Genomic DNA, 25,593 nt, shown 5'->3' with positions numbered 1-25,593 from the left:
ATAACAATATGGCAATGATTAAGACTAAGTACTTGAGTAAATCTACGCAGTATAAGGATCCTGAATGCTTTTGTTAATATCACTGTCAAATTTAAAAATTCGTAGGGGCTTTGATAAACTCAAACTCAAATGGTTTTCTTTTTATGCATATGATAAATTTTTACAAATATTTTCCGAACGGAACGTTACTATACCTACCACCGGTTCGCTAAGTGCAGATAACATAATATCTGCACTTAGCGATGCCTTATAATTATTTCTATCTAGTTTAATATTATTATGTATTATATGATGACATTTTCATTTTTTCTAAAGGCTCTGGACCATTCATTTTATTAAGAAGTGAAGAGAGTCGTTATCGAAAAAAAAACGTAGGACGTCGAAAGAATTTCACAACACCATAACATCTTATTTTCGTTTTTACGTTACCTACACTGCTTGAAATATGTGAAACTTGTTTGTATTATTTTATAACTGCCTGTCGTCAAGCCACATTACGACACGCCCACGCAATTTTTGGCGCCATTTCATTAAGTGCCTGATATTTTTTCCTTTAACTTGCGCTCTTAAAATAATAAAAAATACTCGCTGTAAACAATAAAGATTCTCTATGGAAAGGCTCTAGCCAAAAAATTAAAATAATGTAATGTCAGGTAGTTCTAAATTCAAATTGTGCAAAATGTATATTAAGAACAAATTATATTTTAGCGCCCCCATTATTTCAATTTAAAATGCATCCTGATGAAATAAATCACCCCCATTTTTTTCTGGGTCCCATACCGCGCCCCTTCAGCCCTTCAGCGCCCACAGGGGGGCGTTATCGCCCACTTTGGGAAAGGCTGCTTCGCTACTGATACAACCCATAGTATGTTTGCGATAAAGTTTAGGTACTCCGTAAATTATCCTTTCCCGTGGCATACTCTACATCCTCTACTATCTACATCAATATCGTTACAGTATGTTCAAGGCTAGTCCAACGCAAATACATCTTTACTCCTCATAAATCATAACACTATTAGAGCCAACAAAAAACGTTTTATGAAAACATAATGACACAAAAAAGCAATCCGTCAAGTATCGTTATTCGTTACAACACAAGAGTGTCACCTATTTTGAATTGATCTAAACGGCGTTGCTTAACTTTACAAGCAGGCAGCAGCGCTGAGTAAGTGATTATGGTCAGTACTCACTATCGGTATTACTCGATAGTTTTACTCCAAATCGAGTAAAAATTATCGTGTGGACAGCAAAACACCTTACTTTAACGCGGCGTCACCTTAAGGTGACGTAAAAAAACCGTGTTGGATATGTTTTAGATTGCTCGTCTTCTATGAGAGGAAAAAAAAATGGAAAGGGCGTAGCGACAAAATGGTTTTTGTCGCGTAATTTAAAAACCATAAATACATTTCATATAAGCTATGGGCAAATTAAAGTGCATGCTTGAACCAATCTATGTACAAATTTTGGACGCTTAAATCACTCTTCTCTGTTGGCAAAATAGGAATCCCTTTTTTACAGATGTCTTTTTGATTGATTATTCTGTGTTATAAAAGTTGACCAATCGTGTTAATCTATGGGTGATTCAAAGAAAAAGACATGATCAATACTGACAATGAACTTTAATTTCTTAGCTTAAGTCATTGCTGAGAAAAATCGATATCGCTACAGCCAAATTATCAAGGCGTCGCCTTAACAACCATTTCTGAACTAACCTGAACAACAATCCTAAAGTTCGATTTATATGTGTCCGCCAGAACGCGTGTTTCATCTCGCGGTGTGGCTACAGCGCGAGATTAAACGCGCGTTCTGGCGGACACAAGCAAATGTATGTAAACGCCGGAAAAATTGTCTTGGTACTATACGTAATATACGTATTACAGAAAGCTATCTATTGTTTTAATCCATACTAATATTGTGAATGCCGTCTGTTTGTCTGTTACCTCTTCACGCCCAAACAGCTGAACCGATTTTGCTAAAATTTGGTATGGAGATACTGCGAGTCCCGGAAAAGGACATAGGATAATTTTTATCCCGGAAAAATGTACGGTTACCGCGCGATGAACAAACTTTGGCGCAACGGAGTTGCAGACGTCATCTAGTCTAATATTTACTCAGTCCACATGCTTAGCTAACCGAATACATAATGTAAGCCTTGACCCGACATGAACAAATAAAAAACATAAATAGATGAGCTTCTATAAATTATCATTTATCTTCTTGAGGAAAATTGTTATTTGCGGCATAAATAGCCAATTGTGACGTGGGAGAGCCATGCTTCGGCACGAATGGGCCGGCTCGACCGGAGAACCTTTGAAATTGTTCCACTTGCACAGACCGTGATTCAATCAACAAAACGTCACTATTCGTATCAGACCAGCCAGAACCTCATGAATTTTTTTAAATTCATGATTCATGCTTTCTCATAAATAACAGATTTTCCTTTTTTTTTTTTTTTTTTTTTTTTTTCAATTCAATATCTTTATTTGCACAAAACATGATAAGAAGATGTTACAAGTTTGCGAAAACAGTACATGTTTTGCCGTTTTAATGGCATGTAAATATTACAATAAATAGGATCCTCTAAATTCACTAAATTAACAGCCAAAATATTTAAATATTCATTGATTCTCAAGTAAATATGTAACATTGATATTAATTAACATACAAATTGGAATACATTAAAATGGAATTGAAACATTACAGGACAATACTTTATTCATTATCATTAAATTTCATTTAAATACTCTTTAACTGTGTAAAAACTATTTTTGATTAGGAATGATTTTAATTTTATCTTAAATTTATTTAAATCGTCAATTTCTATAATTTCATTGGGTAATTTATTGTAAAGTTACGGCATCATTACATACGTACTTTGTCCATCCATCATCTCATCATCTACAGGAACTTCCATGGCTAGTTGTTTTGAAGCCGTCTCACGCTACGTTTATATTTATTTTGCCTCCAACACCACCTCTATCTCTTAGACAATAAGGGTGAATAATCTCGTAGTCTACGCACAGGTCCTATACAATCTCATACGTAACGCGTTCATAATTATTCTACTCCCAACATCACCTCTATCCCCCGACAATAAGGGTGAATAATCACATACGGTCTACTCTATATTGGAATACGGCGCACGCTCGTGACATAGTGCGGGGCATACTAACGACCTTCTCAAGGTCGCCGCGCTTTCCGGGAGCGGTGCGATCTCGGTCTAGGGTTGCCACTTGCCAGTAAGGGCTCCCTCACTTAACTGCGAATTCGCATCGCATATCTGCGACAAAAGTCATACCTAATAAAAATGACATTGCGATGCGATGCGAATTCGCAGTAATATGTGTGGGAGCGGGAAAAAAGGACATAGTCAGGTTTTGGGTAATATAAAAATAAACGGAATCAGGACTCCGGCATGTTCGGCTCTTTACATTTCTCAAATGAGAGTGTTGAGTGTTTCTTTATTGACAGGTCAGCTATGGGCAAAATATCGCACCAGATTACTTAAATACTCTTGTAGCTAAAATATTTGATTGCAATTAACTGGATTTATTAAGTAGTTTAATAGTAAACACACGTCTACGTCAAAATTTAAAAAAATACTTTATCGTATGTATTGACACCTCATTTGTAAAAATCAGAACAGTAGCTTAGACTCTGCTACAAGAACACATGCCGCCAATATGACATTTTAAATTTCGCCATTGTCAAGCAAAAACGCTTGATTCTGTCGAGTGTCGCAGTTATAATGTCCGGCCTTTTTGCCCAAATGTCCGGCCAAACTGGCTTCTCTGTCCGCTGACAAGTGACAACCCTACCCCCGCGTTCTTTGTTATTTACCCCCACAGTTCTAGTCCTTACGTTGTCCACACAAAAGTGTTGAACAAACTGTACCCGGAATAAAATGGCGCCCGCGCACGTTTGTAATCATAATTAAATCACTCTGACCAAGCAGAAGCAATAAAAACGGTAATTTTGCGACATAAAAGTTTACTGCTTGCTCAAAATTTGCATGAGGTTGGTGAATTAATAATTTTATTACATGTAAAGTTAGAACAAAGATATGAAACAAAGAAAGGTTAAGTAATTTTAAATCAATGTGTGACGCTTCTGAAAATTATTAGCAATATGCATTAAAAGGTTGGTGAGTGTGACAAAAAGTAAGAAAGCAGTTATAAGACAGGATAAATTAGTTTCTAATTAGATGATACTCCCAAGTCCCAACTCCGTTTGCACCAAAATTCGTTTATATATGTGTCGTAGGATGATTTGATAAATCCGTGTTTTCGCGAAATCCCTAGAATTTTCGCGAAAATTCGATTTATCAAATCATCCTACGATGTCGTAGGATGATTTGATAAAAAATGAAAGGATAAAATTCTAGGGATTTCGCGAAAACACGGATTTATCAAATCATCCTACGACATATATGCATTTTTTCCGGGTTAAAAAGTATCAAATAGCTATGTCCACACTGTGCACTTTCATCTTCAATTTTCGTCATCAACTTTCATATTGGCGCATTCAATAATTAAATAATTGAATGCGTCAAGGAACGCAACGCCAATAGTGTCATTTTTGAAGTTTTGGATACGGTCAGAGTGCATGCGTCGCGGGCATGCCTCACGTTCGCTGTTGACTGCGCTATAACGCATGCCCTTGACGACCAGAAAAAGGCACAGCGTGGACAAAGCCTGTGTTCTATGACTCAAAGTATCTCCATACCAAGTACATTGGTATGTATAAGTATTCTTTAAAAGTCGAAAGTAACCTCAGGGATTAAATAAAGACAAGGAAAAAGAAGTTTAAAGAAAGTTTAGGTTATAATAATATAAGCAAAATAGTAAACACATCTTAAAATCCAAGCAAGTTGACGTATGTTAGAGCTTCGTGAATCATAATCGTGGTGTCGGCTAGCGTATTACCCAACCGCATTACTAAATTCCGTGGCTAACTGCCTTCTAATCACCTTTCGTCTTCACAAGTCGGCGCCCGCGCATCAGTACAAATGATCGCGGATGTCCTACGTCCTACTTGTAGAACATTTTTAATGCCAAGAGATGCCAAGAAACTGATGATTCAAGAGGTGCTTAGAATTGAAGACTTTTCAGTATATTTGAAAAACCATTTGGGGCAATGTTTTTTTATGAAATAACGGGGCAAACGAGCAAACGGGTCACCTGATGGAAAGCAACCTCCGTCGCCCATGGACACTCGCAGCATCAGAAGAGCTGCAGGTGCGTTGCCGGCCTTTTAAGAGGGAATAGGGTAATAGGGGCGGGTAGGGATGGGAAGGGAATAGGGGAAGGTAGGGAAGGGAATAGGGTAGAGGATTGGGCCTCCGGTAAACTCACTCACTCGGCGAAACACAGCGCTGTTTCACGACGGTTTTCTGTGAGAACGTGGTATTTCTCCGGTCGAGCCGGCCCATTCGTGCCGTAGCATAGCTCTCCCACGTATCAAAGAATTGTCCTAAATAGTTATGGGACAATTCAGAATTCGGAAATTCCACATACCAAGGTCTACGGACGGACGGCTGCATCGTCTTTACAAACACTCGTTTCAAAAGCCTAGAAAGTCAAAGTATTTTCTAAATTATTTGAAACAGTTTATGAACTGTCCGCTTCGGGAACTAAGAGCTGGGAGTTTACTTGCAACACGACAGTCTTAACACAGACTGCTATACGATGTAACACATGAAGATGCACATACAAATATTCTGACTCAAGACTCTCGTATCTCAATGCTCAAGTAAGCACGAGCCCTGCAAGAACTTTAAGCGCCATCACATCAAGCACACGACCTATCACCTACAAACCCATGGGGAGACATAACGCGTTGCACAACACCCATCATATTAACCAACGTGGTTCCGCAAGCTCGACAGCCGGCAACCTCGACAACCTCGCCGGGTCACCAAACTCGTTTCGATTCCACCGAAAACAATTTCCGCGGGTACAGTCGGGACGATGCACAAGCAGTGTTTTCAGTATATACCAGAGGGCTGATTGACGATTTCCGTTCGAATCGGATTCGGAAACGTTACGTGCGAGCATTGGTCAAGGCTTTGCGCACCGAGGGTTTATTGGTGGTCACTGGTCGCGCGGTGAAGTTTCCGAATCCAAGTTGAATTGCGCATCCTGAATCAGGGTCCAGTATAAAGAAACATAAAACATAATGTAGAAAACCTCCTCTAAAAAAGGCATAAATGCGGATGCCAACGAAAAAAAAAAAAACAAAGTACCAAAGACGTATCATTTCAACAAATAACACTAACTACTACTAACAAACGCCTCAAGAAACTGATAAAGAGCTTTCAATCACTATAAAAGAGGTGACAAAAATCAGAATAGATTGTTCTTTATCCATTGACTCTATGTTTATTAAATGTTATTCTCTCCTATGCAGGGTGTAACAAAACTAAGTGATAATACTTTAGGGCTTTTTAATTGCTCTTTCAGCGCTGCTACTTTCACAGTGAACTCTATACAGGGGACATATCCACACCCTAAAGTATTATCACTTAGTAAAAATTTATAGGATTTGTTTCCCAACCGCATCATCGTAAGCACATATTGTAACGTAGCTAAAAGCTCTATGTCCTTGCTTCACCAGCCTCCACGACCTTCCACCATGAATACCCCATTGTCTTCAACTCCCATCGTTATCCATGGTGTTGATCAGACAGCGGGTCTGACTGTACGTCAATTAGCATGTAATGAAGGGCCCGCGGTGACTCACGCACCGCGCTCGTTACGTCAGACTGCTTTTTTCACCTCCACCTGTTCTGGGTTCCGTTAATATGGTCCAAAATCCACCGCAACTTTAACCAAACATTCGACAGATAATATGCTCTAGGAAATACGAAAAAGCCGATGTACTGGTTGAGACTAAATGGGATTTAGGTCATTTAGGCGAAGTCAAAGAATTTGATTTTATCAAAAACTAGATGTCCCGCGCGGCTTCGCCCGCGTAAATTAGGAATTTTACGGAAACCGTACATTTTCCCATAAAAAATAGCTCTTATGTCCCTACTCCCTTCACTTGGTTTACTCTATATCTGTGCCAAATATTGCCATAAAAATTGCTCCAGTAGTTCGTAATTTCTAATATTTCCCCCGTTTTTCCAACATTTTCCTGAGTTTTTTCGGTCGTATTAGTCTTAGCGTGATAATATTATATAGCCTTTAGTCTTACTCGATAAATAAGCTATCTAACACTGAAATAAGTTTTTAAATCGGACCAGTAGTTCCTGAAATTAGCGCGTTTAAGCAAACATACTCTCAAGCAATATTAAGTATAGATTTTTTTCAATTATCGCTTGACAAACTCGAGTCTCGATCTAAAAGACTATGAAAAATACCAATAACAGGGTCATTATAGGCTCATAAGTCATAAGTCATAACCATGGGACGATGTATTCTAAGTATAAAATGGTAGTGATGATGATGATGAATGTAATTTGCATAGTAGCATATGCTTTCCGTTCTTAAAACAACGCCGAAACTCCCAAACTTGTATCTATAAAGAATTAGGAGTTCTCTCAGCACCTTCCGAACCACGGTATACCAGGTATACCTCGGTGCAAAATCTTACTTGTTGGTAGCATATGCTTAGAATACTTCTCACGAAACCGAAGTCACCACATATTTCCATATAAATTTTGAGGAGTTCCCTCGATTACTTATGCATCCTTCATCAGATCACCACTTTTGTGAATATAATACCAAATTGGGATGATACCCTATATACCAAAAGAAAAATTTTGAAAATCGGTTAACAAACGGCGGAGTAATCGTTGAACATAAGAAAACGAACATAACACCTCCCCCATTTTGAAAGTCGGTTAAAATTGTAGCCTATGTGTTATTCTGATGTATAAGCTTTATTATTGTAAAGTTTCATTAAAATCCGTTCAGTAGTTTTTGCGTGAAAGAGTAACAAACATCCATACATCCACACATCCATACACCCAAACAAACTTTCGCCTTTATAATATTAGTAGGATGTGAATTACACATGAGGCAGAATGCAAATTGAGTACCAAATTATTTCGCACATAACATCTGTGAACTAAATCATTGATATGGTACTCTTATGGTATGGTATGGTTTCTTAAAGATTTAATGATTATTATTTATTAATGAAGATCTTGACTTAACTCCAAACATTTTCGTCGAAGTCTTCATTAAATTGAAATTATCAAACGTCCTGAGTGCGGCTGCAAGACGTCTTCAAAAACGTTGCCTTGTAGAATGTAGAATTTTTGTATCATTTAGATACCTCTTGGTAAACAATATAATATGGGAATAATACGGAACCTGAATCGCGATCGGCCGTATTACAACAAAAACCTACTTCGCCACGTGCCCCACTCGCGATCGTTTTTTGTTGAGGCTTATTACTGAAACATTTGGACCGAGTAAGAGAACTCCCCATCAGGAGCAATCATTTGCATGGCAATTTTAACCAACTTCAAAAAAAAAGAGGTTCTATTTTCGGCTGTGGATTTTTTTCATTAAAGAAATAAAAGCTCTGTTATAACAAACGACGGATGATTGAGATGAAAATCAAACATAAGATAGCTAAATATAGAGTACTTACATAACATAATGTTCCACATGGAGCCCGGGCTGTAAGATACTAAGGAGCCCGGGCTGTAAGATGCTAAGGAGCCCGGGCTGTAAGATGCTAAGGAGCCCGGGCTGTAAGATGCTAAAGAGCCCGAGCTGTAAGATGCTGTCTTTTTGAGCATAACGAATGGGAAAGAACCGAATGGTTTTTTTTTAATGAAATAAGGGGGCAAACGAGCAAACGGGTCACCTGATGGAAAGCAACCTCCGTCGTCCATGGACACTCGCAGCATCAGAAAAGCTGCAGGTGCGTTGCCGGCCTTTTAAGAGGGAATAGGGTAATATTGTAAGGGAGGGTAGGGATGGGAAGGAATTAGGGGAGGGTAGGGAAGGGAATAGGGTAGGGGATTGGGCCTCCGGTAAACTCACATACTCGGCGAAACACAGCGCTAGCGCTGTTTCACGCTGGTTTTCTGTGAGAACGTGGTGTTTTTCCGGTCGAGCCGGCCCATTCCGGCGAAGCATGGCTCTCCCACGTAAACATGTGATTTAAAATAATGAAAATGACATGTTTTGTATGCTAATGGTACGCATTACGCATGGGTATACGACAAAAGTTTTAGATTCAGCGAGAATCGACTTTTGTTTTTCTTAATTAATGGAATGTAGGTGCCCCGCAAACTGACCAGGCTAACTCATATTCCTTTGAACAGTATATTATTCACACTAAATCGACGTCATAGATTTACAGCAAAATGATCTTTATCTCAATAAACACAGGTGTCACAATAGATCTGGCAGGATTGATAAAACAAGATATGCAAATGCAAGTAATTAGTTACAAATTGTTATTGTTAGGTCTGACGAGTGCACACGATAATTACATACAAGACGTCCCATACAACCATGCCATGGGTAGTGACAATGGGTCAACATATAGACATAAAATTTATTATGTTTTAACTAGAGAATTAGTCTAAAAATCTCTAGAAATCTAAGAGAGATAAATTAACAATTATTCGCACTTAAAGGTCATGTCTTAATATGTTCGCCTTATAATTTCCAACGAAAAGACCATTTTCTTTAGACAGAGTGACTAAATATAGGCTTTTATACGCCATATAAAAGGCACGAGTTACTGTGAATTGTGATAAAACAATAAAAAATAACCCCTATATCATCTATATATATATAAAAATGGATTTTCAATTGTGTTACGTTAAAACTCGAAAACGGCTGAACGGATTGGGCTAGTTATAGTCTTAAGATATTCGTAGAAGTCCAGGGCAGGTTTTAAAGTGACACGAAGTTCACCGGGACAGCTAGTTTGTAATAAAAATGAAAAAGCTTTTACCAACGATTAAGTTTCATCACCATAAGAAAGCTTTTAAGAATTTCTCGGTTCTTATTTAGATAAAAGTAATCAGACACATAACACTGTCATGAAAACAAATATTAAGTTCAACGTACTACTACTGTTTAGATAAAAAGGAGAAGGAATGTAAACATACATACACTTATAGATGTTAAATACATAAATTTTGTTAGAAGAATCACAAAATGTTAAAATAATGAACTACATCTGATCGCAGAAGTATGCCAAATTCAAGGCTAAAAGAGTAGGTTCCCCTAAATATTCAAAAATCGTATACGGTCATCTATGATTATCGTTTTAATTAGACATAAAGCAACGAAGTAAACAAAAAGTCAATAGGGCAAAGTTAAATGATAAGAATAAACAGATAAGATAAAATAAGCATCTCTCTTTCCATTCATTAACATGATTATCTATAGCTCAATAATAATTTGCTCTCTCCTTTCAACAGGTAATATTAAAATCTAAAAGTACAAACAAGATGACAACACTGTAAACAAAGATGGCTCATAAAAGAAACTTAGTATTAGCTGTAGTATTAAACATATTAATAAGGACCCAGTGTCAGAGTGAGATAGAATACAACGATTCACAAATACTAGCACAAGAACAAGAAAACAACGAGGAGTATAAAACAAAACCGAGTATAGTTGCACAGTTTGACACAGACACTATAGTAGATTATGATTATGAACACAACACGTCTTTGGACAACACAGAAAAGAACGTCGATTCGACGGTGACAACAGAAGAGAGTGTAGTTGAAGAGCATGTAGAAGATTACGTTGATAAAGAAGAAAGAGTGCGGACGACGGCTCAATATGTGACCGAAGCGTCAACAGGATACATGGACAATAACGTCTACAATAGAGACAACGCTGGAAGAGAAGTGTATCCATCGTTCACAAGCAATAGACAGGTATAATATTATTATGTTAGACACCCTAAAATAATTTATAATAAATCTACTAATATCTTCGGGACCATTTGAATTATGTTATATTTGGACAGCCCATGAACGGAAAAAGTTTGATATAGAATTAAAATATTTTCATTTATTTCAGTCAGATATTTACCTAACAACCACAACACAAGCCTCATTGTTAGCTGCAGATTTTGATGAAGTAAGAACACTAAATGAAGAGCAGCAAGACATGGGACAGAGAAATCCAAAAACAGAAGGTATTAAATAAATGTATTAAATGGAAGAAATACAAAATAAATGTATTAAAATAATATAAAATAGTATTAAAATAATGGAAATGTTTATATTATTTCCAGCTGATTCCAAAGAACAAACAGATAAATGGAGCTTAGAGAAGCCACGACCAACCGTCGCGCTTAGTAGAAGTTCAACTCTGAAGTCGTGGTTAGAAGACACGTGGCTTCGACCACCAGCCGGCATCATGGTGCCACTTCGACCATCAGCTCTCAGCAGAGCCTTGGGAGTTTGGAACGACCTGATCGACGAAGGGTTAAATATGACCGACATCGTTATAGTCGGATACGATTCTAATGGTGAGTAGTAGATTAATTCATCAAGCCTCATACGGTCACCGGTGACCGAGACACAATAGAAATTCTATTGTGTCTTGTTTTTCCATGATCGATGTTTGATTGCTTTAGTAAATGCTTTATTCTGACTATTAGCACACTTATTATTTTAAGTCTCTATGCGTTTAAATTATTTCAAACATATACTGAAATTGAAAACATTATTTTCGCCTTTGTGACTCACCAAAACAAAACGCCTATTCAATCTGGTCACTTACCTGAAACAAAATAAAAGAAAATTAGTTTTTACACAACTACATTAGAAGTGCATGTAGAGTCTTATTTGAAACCGAGAGAAATTTTCTTATGATAAAGTCTTAACCATGGCAGTGCTAACAAAAAAGGTTGTCACGTAAAATGTCGAAACTATTAATTTATATTGCTGCGGGAAGTGGAGCGGAACTACATTCCCCTATCAAGGTTAATAATACTATCAGATTAGCTACTTACTTCAATTACAACTAAATAATAACCTAATAGTTCATGTTACAAGATCTTAGCGAAACCACTGACCAGGTCAAAGAAAAACTAATTTGTAAACAATAAATTGTTACTAGATTTCAAATCGTTTCGAGGGTTCATAATGCACAACAGTAATAATTTAAAAATAAAGAGAGAATATACTAAAAGAGAAGAGCTTAAGTAATTGTAGAACTTGTAACATAAAGATATTCAAAATAAGCTTTTAAATAGCTAATATTAATAGTATATTAATATTGTCTTTCATACTGTAGTGCTACTGCTAGTTAGTATAGGCACTCTCCAAATTCTCAACCTATCTACTAAATAAGTGGATACGAAAATTTTACATAAAGCTCCAGAACTAAGTTTCCCAAGTATGAAATTCAATATTGTTCTTTTGATCAGGTGTAAATTGGAGATCTCGCCACAACCTGCAACCAACACACACTGGGGGCGGAGAGAGGACAGTATCAGAGGCACTTTCAAAGCTGTTACGGAAGTACCAGGTAAGAAACATTTGGAGCAAACGGAAGAAAAAATACTAACCATAAAATAGTCGACAGTTAATACGATTCTTCTATAAATCGACACAGAACTAAAAAGAATTAAAGCAACTTTAAGTCTTTGAAAGTAATTTAAGTCAAAGTAATTCAAATGAGACAAACCACAGAACAATTGTTTTCTAAACAATAAGCAACAACCATAGCATAAATATTATAAAGGGAAACCCCCCGAGTGTTAAATAGGGATAAAATCGAAACCATACATGGAGCATGACATGAACAACAATGACCACCAAGCCTTCTTTTGGAGATTTATTTACCTTCCTAACAAGCTTTAAAAAGCTATAAAAACAACTACTTCTTAACGATGCAACTGAATGCAAACATTAGCCGATACGATCAAGAGGTGCTAAAACATCATCACAATATTTGTGCGGTCTACGACCTTCGAACATTATACTTAGATCATAACTATAATTAGCCGTACATGGTACATTAAGCCGTGACAGTCAACATTGTCACAATAGCCCCATTACCATACACGTACACCAGTGTTTCTCAAAATGGGGTTCGCGAACCATTTCGTCGGTCGGGAGATCGCGGTAAGATTTAAAAATGGTGACACTTGTTGGGCACTTGACTGACTTCAGATAAAAGTTAGGGTTAAATTTTCTAAGGAGGTGTAATTTACTCAAGGGGTTCGATCTTATTATTAGGAAACCATAACAGGGAATCGTGCTGCCAAAAGTTTGGAAAACCCTGACGTAGACCATATGTTATAAGCCACACACGAGGCGAAACCAGCGAAGGTGCAAACAAGATCGCCTTGGCAATGACTTTGTGAATTTAACTCGAGAAAGCCGAATGTCAAACTAGAATGATCCTACTACATAGTTTTAATATACCTATTAAACAGCAGACTACTCAAACGTGACTTAAATTAAGAAGCTCTTAAGCAGTATTTGCTAATCATGCCAATAGATTGGTGCAATTTAGGGTGTCCGTTCCTGTGCAGTCCCTATTCCCTATAGTTACACAGTCTGTGTAACTGTAGGGAATAGGGAATTTGTGACTATAGGGAATTTGTGACTACAAAAAAGCAAGTTGTCGCACAAAACGAACCATGTGTATCAGGCTTTATGAATATTACGTGTAAATAATACAAAATGTGTATTGACGTATACAAACATTGAATTCAATTGCTATAAGGTCACAGCTATCAGCAGACTAGTTTTGCGCCACCGAGAAAATATTTGTCATAGTCCGGTTTACATTGCAAACTAAATCGGTCAAATAGCAGATACAAGTTCGAATAACTTGAGCATACTATTGGGTGGAATTCGGTGGTCATTGTTTATGTTTCAACTTAAATAAATATGATAGTCATTAGAATCCAGTCTTGAAACCTCCAAAAGAGTAGATCTTGTATTTTTACTTCAGTCTTAAAGCAGGACAAAAACTAGAAACTTCTCTTTTGAACATTGGCTTGACGACTTATTCCTATACCACACTTATTACCTTCAACAATATTATTTACAGGACGTCGTGACAGATGCGTCAGTGGATGGTACCATGAGAGCTCTGACGTTTGCAGCTAAACTGGTGCCCTACGACAGCGCTCTCTTCCTCATCACAGACAAGGGCGCGGGAGATCCTCAAAGGCTACCGCTGGCTCTTCGAGCCCTTATCGAGAAGAGATTGAAGGTAAGAATCATCTTAGTGAAATCACCACATCTAATGGCCTTTTGATTGGCTTACGACATTACATTAACTTCAACAAGACTGTTGAATAGATAAAATCGCGATAAAAATCCTCAGAAACCGGCCATAAGAAATATGTGCCTACAAATACCACTTCACTTCATACATTATTAAATGCGAAAATGGCTATATCTCTCTGTCTCTGTCTATTATACTCTCTATGCCTAAATTGGTAAACCAAATTTCGCCAAAATCGAACCGGTAAATTATTCTCACTCGCTGTAGCACGAACGAAGTTGCAAGCAACATTATAGGGTCTGCAATCGCGTAAACAACACAACGTACATACACTACCTCAAAATTAGTATTGTAAGTAGTACAATGCATTCAAAACTTTCTGCGTTTTATTCTAGGTGTACACTATCTGGACGGACCCTAGCTACCCATCAGCAGAGTCAGAACAGGCTCTGCAGGATCTGAAGAACGTCTCTTCTCACACTGACGGAGAAGTGCTGCCGTACTCCATACAGATTATGGTAATGTTTTAATAGCTTTAAACAGTTTAAATGTTTCTAATTTCAGTAACATTATATCTATCATTAAAATAATTAAAGCAAATGAACTGGGTGGGAACAAGACTATTAAATATATGAAAACTAAATACGATCGGTATTTAATTTCAATTACATAACACGTTATATTAATATGTTAGCAAACAGGTTAACAATAGAAATCATCCTACAATGACGAAATTCTTAATCTCAGTCGTAATGAAGCAGTAATTATTATGGCAACTGTGTCTCGTTCTAAGAAGAACTCAATAGAAACTGAAGTCATGCAAAAAATGTGTTAATCAATTAAATCGTAATTTTCAGGAGGAGGAAAACGCAGACAATTTCGCTTCGGAGGCGGAGTTGCAGCAATGGGTGCCATTAGAGGTGACCCAGTCGAGACACGCGAGGTTGCAGCATCATGAAGTGAAATTTGATGTAAGTTGATGGATATCCAATTCGTCACCCAAATAAATTTTGATGGCACCTTTTCGAAACTGTCCGACAAGATATAATTTTGAATATAAGGTATATATCCAAATTCGTCTTTAATAGCTTTCTTCTCATTTCAATTTAATTCTAATTTCAGACACTGTTGATGAAGCGGGCTGCTGGTGAGGCAATATCCCTGGGTCTCCCAGTGGAGAACGGAGTCACAGCCCTCAGGATATACATAGAGGGCAACGTGGAACATGCTATCATCTACCCGCCGAACGATGGTAATTACTTGACTGCCCATATACACTCGCAATACCCAATCCTATAGGGCCTATACACAAAACTGCGATGCGAATTCGCAAAAAGTTGCGACACGAATTGTTGCGATGCGATTTCGTGCGGCATGGCGTCTTCGTGGCGTCTTCCTTCAACGATTAAGGTGACCATTCCTTCGACGACCGTCAACCGTACTGGATGTATTTAAGAAACTAGGTTGCGACATGGATCGTAAAAAGACGTGTGCACCTTTGTTAATGCTTAGGAGAAACAGGCAAAAGAAACGAAGAAGACCTTTAGCCCTTAGGGTTGGGAGTTGCGTTACTGGTTCTTAAAATTAAGATAGGCCTCAACTCTCAAGTCACTAACTAGTAACTTCATTTACTCGGCTAAACACGATAACATTATGTTAAGCGTTGTTTACCAACGCTTTATAGCTTCAGATTTGAAAATTGTTTCTGAAAAAAATTGATAAAGATTTACTTGAGTAATAGCTAAGAAACAATCCAGTAATAAATAGACAAAAATCAGATTTCTACTAAAACGATATAACCAAGTATAATGACCAAATGGTACATCAATCTCTCAGCCAGGAAGCTTCTCTCATCATCCAATTACCGTTTGATCGCAATTTTCGAGCCTTGAGTAAATAATGAATTTAATGCGTTTGTCATAACAAAATTACTATTGTTGTATGATTTATACTGTCCGCTGCGAGCAAAAAATATCAGCGTGACGGGTTCCCGACACTTGGGCTCATTATATGATTTATACTGTCCGCTGCGAGCAAAAAATATCAGCGTGACGGGTTCCCGACACTTGGGCTCATTATAACTCACGCAATACTTAACGCTGGTTTAAATACATGGTACTGATTCCTGTGCCAATATGCTAATTATTTCGCAACTAGGATACAGTTAGAAAATCTCGTATGGAAATCAATATTGAATGTTTTAAACACACTTTTCAAGGCCTTGCATAAACTAATATTTGTGTGGTTTTTCCTAAGAGGCTGAGGGTGACGCCTAGATTTTTTTTAATACTGGCAATACTCTGGTATGAAGGCTATGGAATAAAAAGTACTTTATACGTTGCAGAGCCCCAGATCGATTTGAACAACGTGACGTCAGTGCTGGGCTTCTCTTCAGCGTCCACCACCATCAGCTTGCAGCCGAGAGAGGTGCATTTGGTATTCCCGGGGAGTAACGACGATAAGTAAGTATTTTATGTGCATTCTAGGCATTTAGGTAGACCACCTTCCTACCTAAAAACATAAAAATTGTGTAAGAATAAAAATATAGGCAGATTCAGCTGAGGAAATGACAGATTTGCTATGTTACTTTCTCTTTTGCTGATCCTTATCGTGGTGGAGAACTAGCCCAAGCTAAACCAACTGTTCTGTCCACAGGCTATCAGTGTTACCCGCGACGCCGTCCGAATCTGACCTTTCCCGAATGGTGGGGGTTTGGCACCTGAGCGTCCGGTGTGACACCTGCGAGTACCGCATACAGGTCACCGCCAGAACACAGATACACTTCGATGTGCAGCTTCAGCATAGAGGTAAGATCAAAGGCAGTAAGACAGGAATTTCGAACGAAAGTAGAGAACAAATTATTTATATCTACGAATAAGACAGTAAGATAATTTCGACAACGTTAACAAATAAAAAATGTAAGGGATTCGACATACATTACATGTTTCAACTAAAGTACTATCCTAAAGCACTTTGTTAAACACTAAGATAAAATAAATAGGCCCTAAGTGAGGTGGCGCCTTTGATGCGTAAATGGAACTTATCTTATTACGAGTACCAAAGACTATCTAAAAACAAACACAATCGAGTGAAAACTATTTTCGTATCGTCTGTTGAACTCAAATTAAGTACAGTATTATACGTGGGAGAGCCATGCTTCGGCACGAATGGGCCGGCTCGACCGGATAAATACCACGTTCTCACAGAAAACCGGCGTGAAACAGCGCTTGCGCTGTGTTTCGCCGAGTGAGTGAGTTTACCGGAGGCCCAATCCTCTATCTGATGCTGCGAGTGTCCATGGGCGACGGAAGTTGCTTTCCATCAGGTGACCCGTTTGCTCGTTTGCCCCCTAATTTCATAAAAAACAAAAAAAAAAGCATTAGATCAAATTTAAGCGCGCACCATGTTTCAAATGTGTTAAAGCCATCTATATCGAATACCTTTCTCCAATATAAGAATGTCAAGGTTGATAACTAGTTTGAGATAATTGTATAATCTAAAGATGGTAACACGTGCAAATCATCACTTAGATGACTTTATTCTTTGTGTACAATGTGTAGTGTAATCCAGTTGCAGTTATCTGTTTTTCAACGATTAGGCTTGTTATCTCTTAAATTTCAACGATTTATTACAACAGTATGCTCACTCAATTAGTTGATAGATTAACAAAGAAACAAACTCATCCAATGTAAATTTAATTATTAGACATGGATTATACTTTCGATGGTACCATAGTAATCACGAATAATAGCGGCAGAGCTTGTCTAACTTTAACGACGCCACTACTTCACAAGTTGTACTGTAAATATTAGGGAGGGGTGCGTCATTTTAGGCTGATTTCAATAGTAATAAGTCTCACGCTGACCGTCGGCGCTGATGGTCCGAGATGTGTGACGTTCTTAGAAGCATTTTTTAATAATGCGTAGCGGTCTGCGCAGGCGGGTGAGTCAAGATCTTTTCGTTTTCGCTTCGTTATAGAAACGCCGATCAAAATAATATATGGAATTGACATAAGCGTGCGTTAATATGACGTTAACGTTCGACTCGTCTTACATTTTGATCGGCGATTCTATAATGAAGCGAAAACGAAAAAATCTTGGCTCACGAGGGGTCATACATTTTGGTATCGACGCTGACGGTAAGTGTGAGATTATAATCAGTTTTAAATTGGACACGCTCTAATAATATATCCAAAAACTCACCTTATTATTTTCTCTGAGGCTGTTCGATCAGGAGATGTTTATCGAGGCACGTTTTGGGTTTTTGTCAGAACTCGTTTCAATATTAGGGCTATTATTAGCCCCTCTTGCTTTTATATCGGGTTTAGGAAAAACGTTAATAACAATATTTCAACGAACGAGATTTATATCAGCAATGGTTTATGTGTAAGGTTTGTAACTTGTACAAGAGCTATGGGGAAACCAGAATTCCTTTGAAACCAATATAATATACTTCTAAAACCGTAACTTAACATAAAATACAGATAAAAAAACCAAAATATCATCTATATAATACAGATGATAGCCCTGAACCGGACGCTCCTAATAATAATAATCAGTTAATACTTTCAAATACCTTATCTAAAGTCCTAGCGTCTACAAAGTAAAACTTCACCTATATTTTCTTACTATAGTCTATAAGTAAATAAAACACAGTCAACAAAGAATAATTATAAATCACACTATAAACATTATTTAAACACTAACACTCATAAAAACAAAATCCGGAATGAATGAGCACACCCAGCCAAAGTTGAACAGAGCTGATAACGAACTGAAGATAGTCAATAATGATTAAAATGATGAACTAGTGTAAATAGGGAAGTGAATAGATGAGGTTATCGTTCAGGTCGGGAGAGATAATGTAGGGTTACCGCTTCTAAGTAGTTAACGAAATAAACACGAAATATCGTAGGATATATGAATGATTAAAGCATGTTTTTTTTTAACTTATAAGCTTTAATCGATGAAAAATCTGTAGACTTTAAATATCACGTAGACCCTAAGAATATGATGTACTTTTAATGGAAGATATTTTAACAACAAAATTCTATCTTTTATGGACAACCCTATTACGTAGCAATACTAAATCTAACCATAAAGGATATAAAACTAATTAAGACATTGTACCCGGACTTTACGGGACCAAAGAGTGGCAATTATTACAAAATGATCTTTTTAATTTTTAGAGACTCTTCAGATGAGATTGACGGGCCCAGTGGCAAGCGTCAGAGAATCATCGCTCGTAGATGAAACGGGAATGGAACTAGCGAAACTATCTTTCAGGTATACTTTGAATTTTTTATATTTAAAAGAGTTTAAAAGTAATCTCAGCCTGTGAGCAAAGCCGCTACGGTTGTTCCGACTTTACATAATTGCACTATCGTGGTCTACAACTATATTCACTAAACCTATTTTCAGCTATCAACCAACAGACTCAGATACCGGAATGGCCAACATTATGACTGAAGTATCAATGCCCAAAGTATCCAGTTCAAAAGTATACGTCAAAATCCTGGGAAGAGACGTGAAAGGTGAATACAACATTATTTTACCAAAAGTAATGGGACTTTTAACCTGAATTCAATGAAACAGGATTCTTTTAGTCTTGCAGATCAAAAGATTTACTCTTTCCGCTATTATAGCATGGCAACTATATTTCTGACGTCATATTTTCAGGAGAATCCTTCGTCCGTCTCGCAGGGCCGCTTAATCCTCAAACAGAGATTCGGTTAGGTCGGTCAGCGACCATCAGGTTCCCCGAATCCGATCTGGAACAAGCCGAGCAGTTCGACTCTTGGATGTACAATCGAATGCAGTACAACAACAGTAATGTTCTGCCATTTGGAAGAGCCAGTTCTCAGGTAATCTTACATTTTTTATCTGGAAAGATTTGATGTTTTGCAGTCACAATCGAATCTAAATAGTTTTTGACTCAATTGCTTTTTAAACGGCGGGTTTACTTTTATCTAACACAAAGCCATTCTTTCGACAGGTCCTTAACCAAGCTGGAGCTATTCTCACTTCCGTGCAGATCGGCCTGAGCTCTAAACTCTATGGTATACCAGACGAGAGGTTACAGGTAAGGATCGTTGCAAGCAAATTATACTGAGGTCCTCTTATCTTTACTAATTTAGGTATATCTTGTTTCAGCTACATTTCGAAGTGACGAACTACAGAGATCAGCAGCAGCGTTTCGATTTCGGAGCGGTCGGAGAATTGAGGTTCCTGACAGGCATCAGCCCAGCATCGTATGTTTCCAATAATTTTATTTTTACATACCAGTTTGAATGGTTTTCTTAGTTCTTAGTCTATTCTAGCCTTGACACTGGTCATCATCTATAAATTCAGAAGTAGCATTGTGCTTCTTGATAATAAATACATTGTAAGTTATAAACCATGGAACACTTATTTCAGGCAAACAATACAATCTGGACAAACAGTCAACGTGATAGTCAGCCTCACAATTGGCACCACGGCACAGCCAGGAGCGAGGGACCTCATCACTTTCACCGCTTACGGTAAGGCTTAGATTTGTTCGTACCAGATCGTCGTAAAAATAAGAAGTAATTTAGTTCTTACTCATGCAAGCCAATGGTTCAGGCGGTGGTTCTTCAAAATAGCATAGCAAATAGCAGCTCTACTCGTACTCCAGGATCATAAAGCGATAGGAACCAGACACTTCCATGTTGTAAGAATTCATTCCATATGGAAAGTGCCAGACTTGTTGATGAAATTTTAGAGAAATTCCAGTCTTCTTTAACGTCTCTTTTGTCCAGCATCAGGTCGGGAGCAGGTGTCCATGTCAGCGTACGTGTATGTGATGAACAGTGGCGAGATTCTGCGGGACGTGTGGGCGCCGGAGATCCGACACAACTTCGGCGGCTCCTGCATGGGTAGACTGGGCAACGACTGCGCGGAGCACACCTGGTCCGCTACAGTGGTGGCGCGGGACGCTGTTGGTGGTGAGTTCTGTCTCTTATTTAGTGCTCTATTTGAAAGCAGAGGCTCGAAAAGAGATGCGATCCAGGCTCTCAGACAAACCGGACAGGCATCTTACAAGGTGTGCAGGCGGAGATAATCAAAGTATACTTGGTACCTCGCCAAAGCAAACCATACAATTAACAAAGTACACCTGTGATGATGTCGAAAACTGGTACAACAGCGTTTAACTGTTCGTGAAGTTTAATGAGGCATGAATCAGGCCTTATCGTCTTCTTTTGTTTTGGTCCAAATGTCCGACCTCTATTCTACTTCCAACTTCTGGGCAATACATCATCTAAATTATCACCAGGTCTCCTGCGTCTGACATCAGTGCCCATGGGTCTGATATACGACAGCAACTTCATCTCGGGCTCGCGTGAGGAGGTGATAGCCAACTACAGATCCACCTGCTGCTCGCCCCGGGTCGTGGTCAACGCCGTCGACGCGTTTGGCAACACCAACAGCTACGTCATAGACATTTCTAGTGAGTTACACGTCATAGATATATCTGGATTCTGGAGAATGGAACATTGGGCGTCCGCGTCATAGAATCTAGCGAATGGAACTTTGGGCGTCATAGACATATCTAGAGAATAGAACTTTGGGCGTCCTATTGTGCCGTAGCATAACGGATGATACTCTTAACGCGGCTCAAGAAGTTTCATCTTAATAACAACAACACCATAAAGTATAAAATTTTCTCTTTTACAGGAAAATTTTAGACAAAACAATATGATAAATGACTATATTGTATCATACACAAAAAATAATATCAACATTTTTCCAGATTACATAACAGGTGCGGGGATTGCAGCCATTGTCTTAGCCGTCATATTATTGATAGTCATCATCCTATCCATTATATTCTGTATCTACTGGTGCGTGAAACGAAGAAGAGAATCCAAAGAACTATCATCATACGGAACATCAAGAAACATAAGTTAGAACCTGAAAATCCAACGCAATGGTTGAATCGCAAAAATGTTTTTCAATATTTTAAGTATTATTTAAAAGCTGTGCCTTGTAAGATTCCTTTAAATATTTTAAAATACACAATAAAATTATTCTTATTAAAACTGTAACAACAAAAATACAGTTCGACAAGGTTTTACTTGAATGTGCGTGGGTGACATTGACGGGAGCGCTGCTGGTAAAGGAGAACTGTCAAACACATGTCAAAATTGACGTTTTTCTATTATAGAAGCGTTTAGTTCCTTTTCTCGCCACGTTCAAATAAAGCCTTGTCGAACTGTATAAAAGATTTCATGTACTACAGACACAGTATTGTTAAAGTTAGAACTTAACTTTTGCCATATTTTTAATCTAGTTAAGAAACCAATGCCGATAAGTAGTTATCTGGTTATGAAGCAAAGAATTGTAGTAATTTCTCAAAAAATATTTTGAAGATAATATTTAAAAGTGAAATAAAAAAATACATTTTAAGTTCTATTAAGTTAATATTTCTAAGATTTATAATATTCTTAGGTCAGATTGTTGTTGTCCATTTCACATTAAGTTACCCTAATTTGTAAGGATTAACAAGAATTTTGTATTAAAATAAATTAATTATAGTGTTTTCTTAACAAATTATTTTTTTAAATACATATACTTACTTAGGTATAAAAATATTTTTGGCACTAAAAGGAAATAGAATAAATTCAAGGCGTATTTGGCATGATATAGCAATGCCAAAAATGATTTGTCCAAAATTCAATAGGTACACAAAAATAGATTAAACTTTCATTGCTATTTGTGTCATGGGAAATAATTAAGGGGGCCAATTTACCAATAACCAACTTATATAAGGCAGACATAAGGGCTCCCACACAAAACCTGCGAATTTGCATCAAAACTCATACTAAAAATGACATTGCGATGCGAATTCGCAGTTTTGTGTGGGACACACTAAACACACTCTGACATTGGCAAGTGGCAACTCACAAAGGAGCCATAAAGAAGAAGAAGAAGAATTTTCCATATTCATTTTAATCTGTTTATAGTTTATATGGATTTGGAGAGATGAATGCAGTCAGATACATATATAAGAGATTCATGAGCAAGCATAGAATTCAAATAAGTTGACAAAGCAAAAGAAGAAAGTTCCAACATGCTTATATAGGAACCCAATAAATGAATTAATATAAATTAAGTTACTGATTTTAACACCTCCACTGTTTGTACCACAGACACAATAGATTTTCAATTGTTATGTGACAGTCGGCTGCCGCTTTGGGATTGATGGGTTAATTACAGCATAGAACTCTGTCACTTGAATTAAAAAAAAACCATCTCAATCTGTTGATCTAATTAAGAGCTATGTTAACAGACACCAACATACACATGTAATTTACAACACCCTAATTTGCCGTCACTTAAAAATACACTGTGCTAATTTAAGAAGGCAACTATTTTATAAGAGCAAGATCAAATTTATTTTGACTGTGTGTTTAAAGGAGGATCCTGTCAGAGGTAAAAAAGCTATGAATACACTTCTGAAGACTAATATTATTAACCTTGTAAATTTTTTTCTGGCAACTATATCCTGTTTATAAATCATGAGCAATATAGTGAAGTCATAATGACAAACATTAATAGTTAAGCGTCAACCTACTCAGAATGTGATGTCTATCTTAAGATTCAAATTCAATTTTATTTACTGCTTTACAATAAGGTAAACATACATCGCAATGCAGATCAAGAAAATGTTGCAAAGAAACATGTGTTTTCTTGTCTGTTAAAATCATTTGATTGTATCCCCCGCCTTATAAATATAGAGCCATGTTGCAATGTGACACTACACAAAAAAGAATTACTTTTACAGATGATCTATCCATTTTAATGCATGGCAATGATTTATCAAACTATAGCCAAATTATACTAAACTTTTTAAAAACTATTACGGGTAATGAAATTATACTTTTAAAAAGAGTTATTTTGTACATCTGTAAGCTAACAGCCTTAAAGTTGTATTTGATTTTTTATTTAATAAATATTTTGTGATATAATTTATGTGGTTTTTATTTTATCTAAAAATATTTTCACCTAATATTAGTGGTTATTAACCTACAAATAATAAAAACTAAGGAAGAGTAACTGTCTCAATAAATTTGTCCACGAGTCTACAAAATGTGACCCCAATACATGCATATTGCATACTTCATGCATGTATTTGGTACACAATTTTGTGTAAATAATGACATTTAATGTTATCGGCTTTATTTCGTAAATTTGAGTGTTAGTGTTTTGTTGCTATTGCCATAATTTAGTGTGCGGAAATGAACCAAATTCAAAACGGTTGAAGTGTGGGAGTTATGTTTCCATAGTTGTTATTATTCGTAGCTGTTAAGAATATAAAATTAAGAAAGTCTTATTTAGACTTATGGATATGGTGATTAACTGTGATTTTGATTTATTTTTCTTTTAAATTGTATTTTTTTAGACAAATTTTTATTTTACTTATTATTCATCATCATCAGACATCGGATTATATGCATTTAAAGAATGAGAAAAGTTAACATACATTAAGCAATTCAATAAAAAAATATTGGTTTCTGAGATTATGCAAATGTATTCCAATCAGAAAATAGCCATTAGAACATTATTTTATACATATAACATCTAAGACTTGATTTTCTTACCATCAACTTTGTTTATGTAAACAATAAAGAGATAAAGTTTAACTAAATGTCATTTCACAACATTATATAATATTTTTTAATATCTAATGTTTATCACTCATATATTACAACTAAACACAACTTACATAGTTTCTTATGGCCTTATCAATCCTTTTATAGCTAGGGCAAGCGGGCATATTAAACTCGGGTAAGAATCCACTCTCAAATGGTGCATTTTTACAGGTTTTGTATAAAAACTTCGACATTATAAGCACTGATATGTTTTGCGAAAGTTTTGATGGCTTATAATAGCATAAGAGTTATTATATTCACATAAAGTAGGTGTTCCTTGGGTAATCTAACACGAGTATAGCCATATCTTGTTAGAATTTGTGAAAAGTGCGATGAAAATACGCGAAAACTCGCACAATCGTCCCGGATATGGGCGAGTCTTTCACTACAAAGGCATTGAAAAAATTTCATGTTTTCACTCAAGGTCGGGACAGTCATGACTTGTCATTGACTTCTGGGGATTTAAAATAGAACGTACCTTGTCTGCTACTCATTTCTTGAGCAGGAACGGCAGGCAACAACACGGCATTGTGCGTCAAATCTTCGATAGAGAGCCCAGTAACAGCGGATGATAACAATGGATTTTTCACTATGTTCCGGTTTATGTGATCACCAAAACCTTTATCAGACATTTTATTATGATGTCCTTTAAGGATACATTAGGAAAACATTGCAAATTTTCGCATTTAGAGGTCACAAAAAGTAAATTTAATTTGTGAAGTTACGTGTCACTGA

At 37.0% G+C, this 25,593-nt stretch overlaps 2 protein-coding genes across 9 annotated transcripts in view; one reads left to right on the top strand and one right to left on the bottom strand.

Annotated features, from left to right (window-relative positions):
• Positions 1 to 22,212, top strand: part of LOC121736616 — a 30,073-nt gene extending 7,861 nt beyond the window's left edge. Inside the window, exons 1-20 of one of the 3 annotated variants that reach the window (XM_042127937.1) lie at positions 2,319 to 2,365; positions 10,400 to 10,867; positions 11,013 to 11,130; positions 11,230 to 11,466; positions 12,370 to 12,470; positions 14,007 to 14,171; positions 14,582 to 14,704; positions 15,044 to 15,157; positions 15,309 to 15,438; positions 16,531 to 16,648; positions 16,842 to 16,993; positions 19,375 to 19,471; positions 19,607 to 19,719; positions 19,865 to 20,049; positions 20,181 to 20,267; positions 20,339 to 20,436; positions 20,603 to 20,706; positions 20,965 to 21,150; positions 21,480 to 21,653; positions 21,957 to 22,212. In XM_042127937.1, coding sequence (XP_041983871.1) covers positions 10,451 to 10,867; positions 11,013 to 11,130; positions 11,230 to 11,466; positions 12,370 to 12,470; positions 14,007 to 14,171; positions 14,582 to 14,704; positions 15,044 to 15,157; positions 15,309 to 15,438; positions 16,531 to 16,648; positions 16,842 to 16,993; positions 19,375 to 19,471; positions 19,607 to 19,719; positions 19,865 to 20,049; positions 20,181 to 20,267; positions 20,339 to 20,436; positions 20,603 to 20,706; positions 20,965 to 21,150; positions 21,480 to 21,653; positions 21,957 to 22,114 — 2,877 coding nt within the window. In that variant the 5' untranslated portion in view covers positions 2,319 to 2,365; positions 10,400 to 10,450 and the 3' untranslated portion in view covers positions 22,115 to 22,212. Of the gene's footprint in view, positions 1 to 2,318; positions 2,366 to 10,399; positions 10,868 to 11,012; positions 11,131 to 11,229; positions 11,467 to 12,369; positions 12,471 to 14,006; positions 14,172 to 14,581; positions 14,705 to 15,043; positions 15,158 to 15,308; positions 15,439 to 16,530; positions 16,649 to 16,841; positions 16,994 to 19,374; positions 19,472 to 19,606; positions 19,720 to 19,864; positions 20,050 to 20,180; positions 20,268 to 20,338; positions 20,437 to 20,602; positions 20,707 to 20,964; positions 21,151 to 21,479; positions 21,654 to 21,956 lie in introns of those variants that run through there. The other 2 variants (XM_042127938.1, XM_042127936.1) reach the window with 2 other exon arrangements.
• The window catches only part of LOC121736613 (SEC23-interacting protein), a 72,821-nt gene extending 47,228 nt beyond the window's left edge, over positions 1 to 25,593 (bottom strand). For 5 of the 6 annotated variants that reach the window (XM_042127923.1, XM_042127926.1, XM_042127924.1 and 2 more), the window contains exon 1: positions 25,337 to 25,593. In XM_042127923.1, coding sequence (XP_041983857.1) covers positions 25,337 to 25,490 — 154 coding nt within the window. In that variant the 5' untranslated portion in view covers positions 25,491 to 25,593. Of the gene's footprint in view, positions 1 to 24,932; positions 25,254 to 25,336 lie in introns of those variants that run through there. The other variant, XM_042127928.1, reaches the window with a different exon arrangement.

The sequence above is a fragment of the Aricia agestis genome, chromosome 19, assembly GCF_905147365.1.
Source record: "Aricia agestis chromosome 19, ilAriAges1.1, whole genome shotgun sequence".
NCBI classification, from domain to species: Eukaryota; Metazoa; Arthropoda; class Insecta; order Lepidoptera; family Lycaenidae; genus Aricia; species Aricia agestis.
The sequence above is the reverse complement of the archived record's forward strand: the minus strand, read 5'-3'. Positions and strand labels throughout refer to the sequence as shown.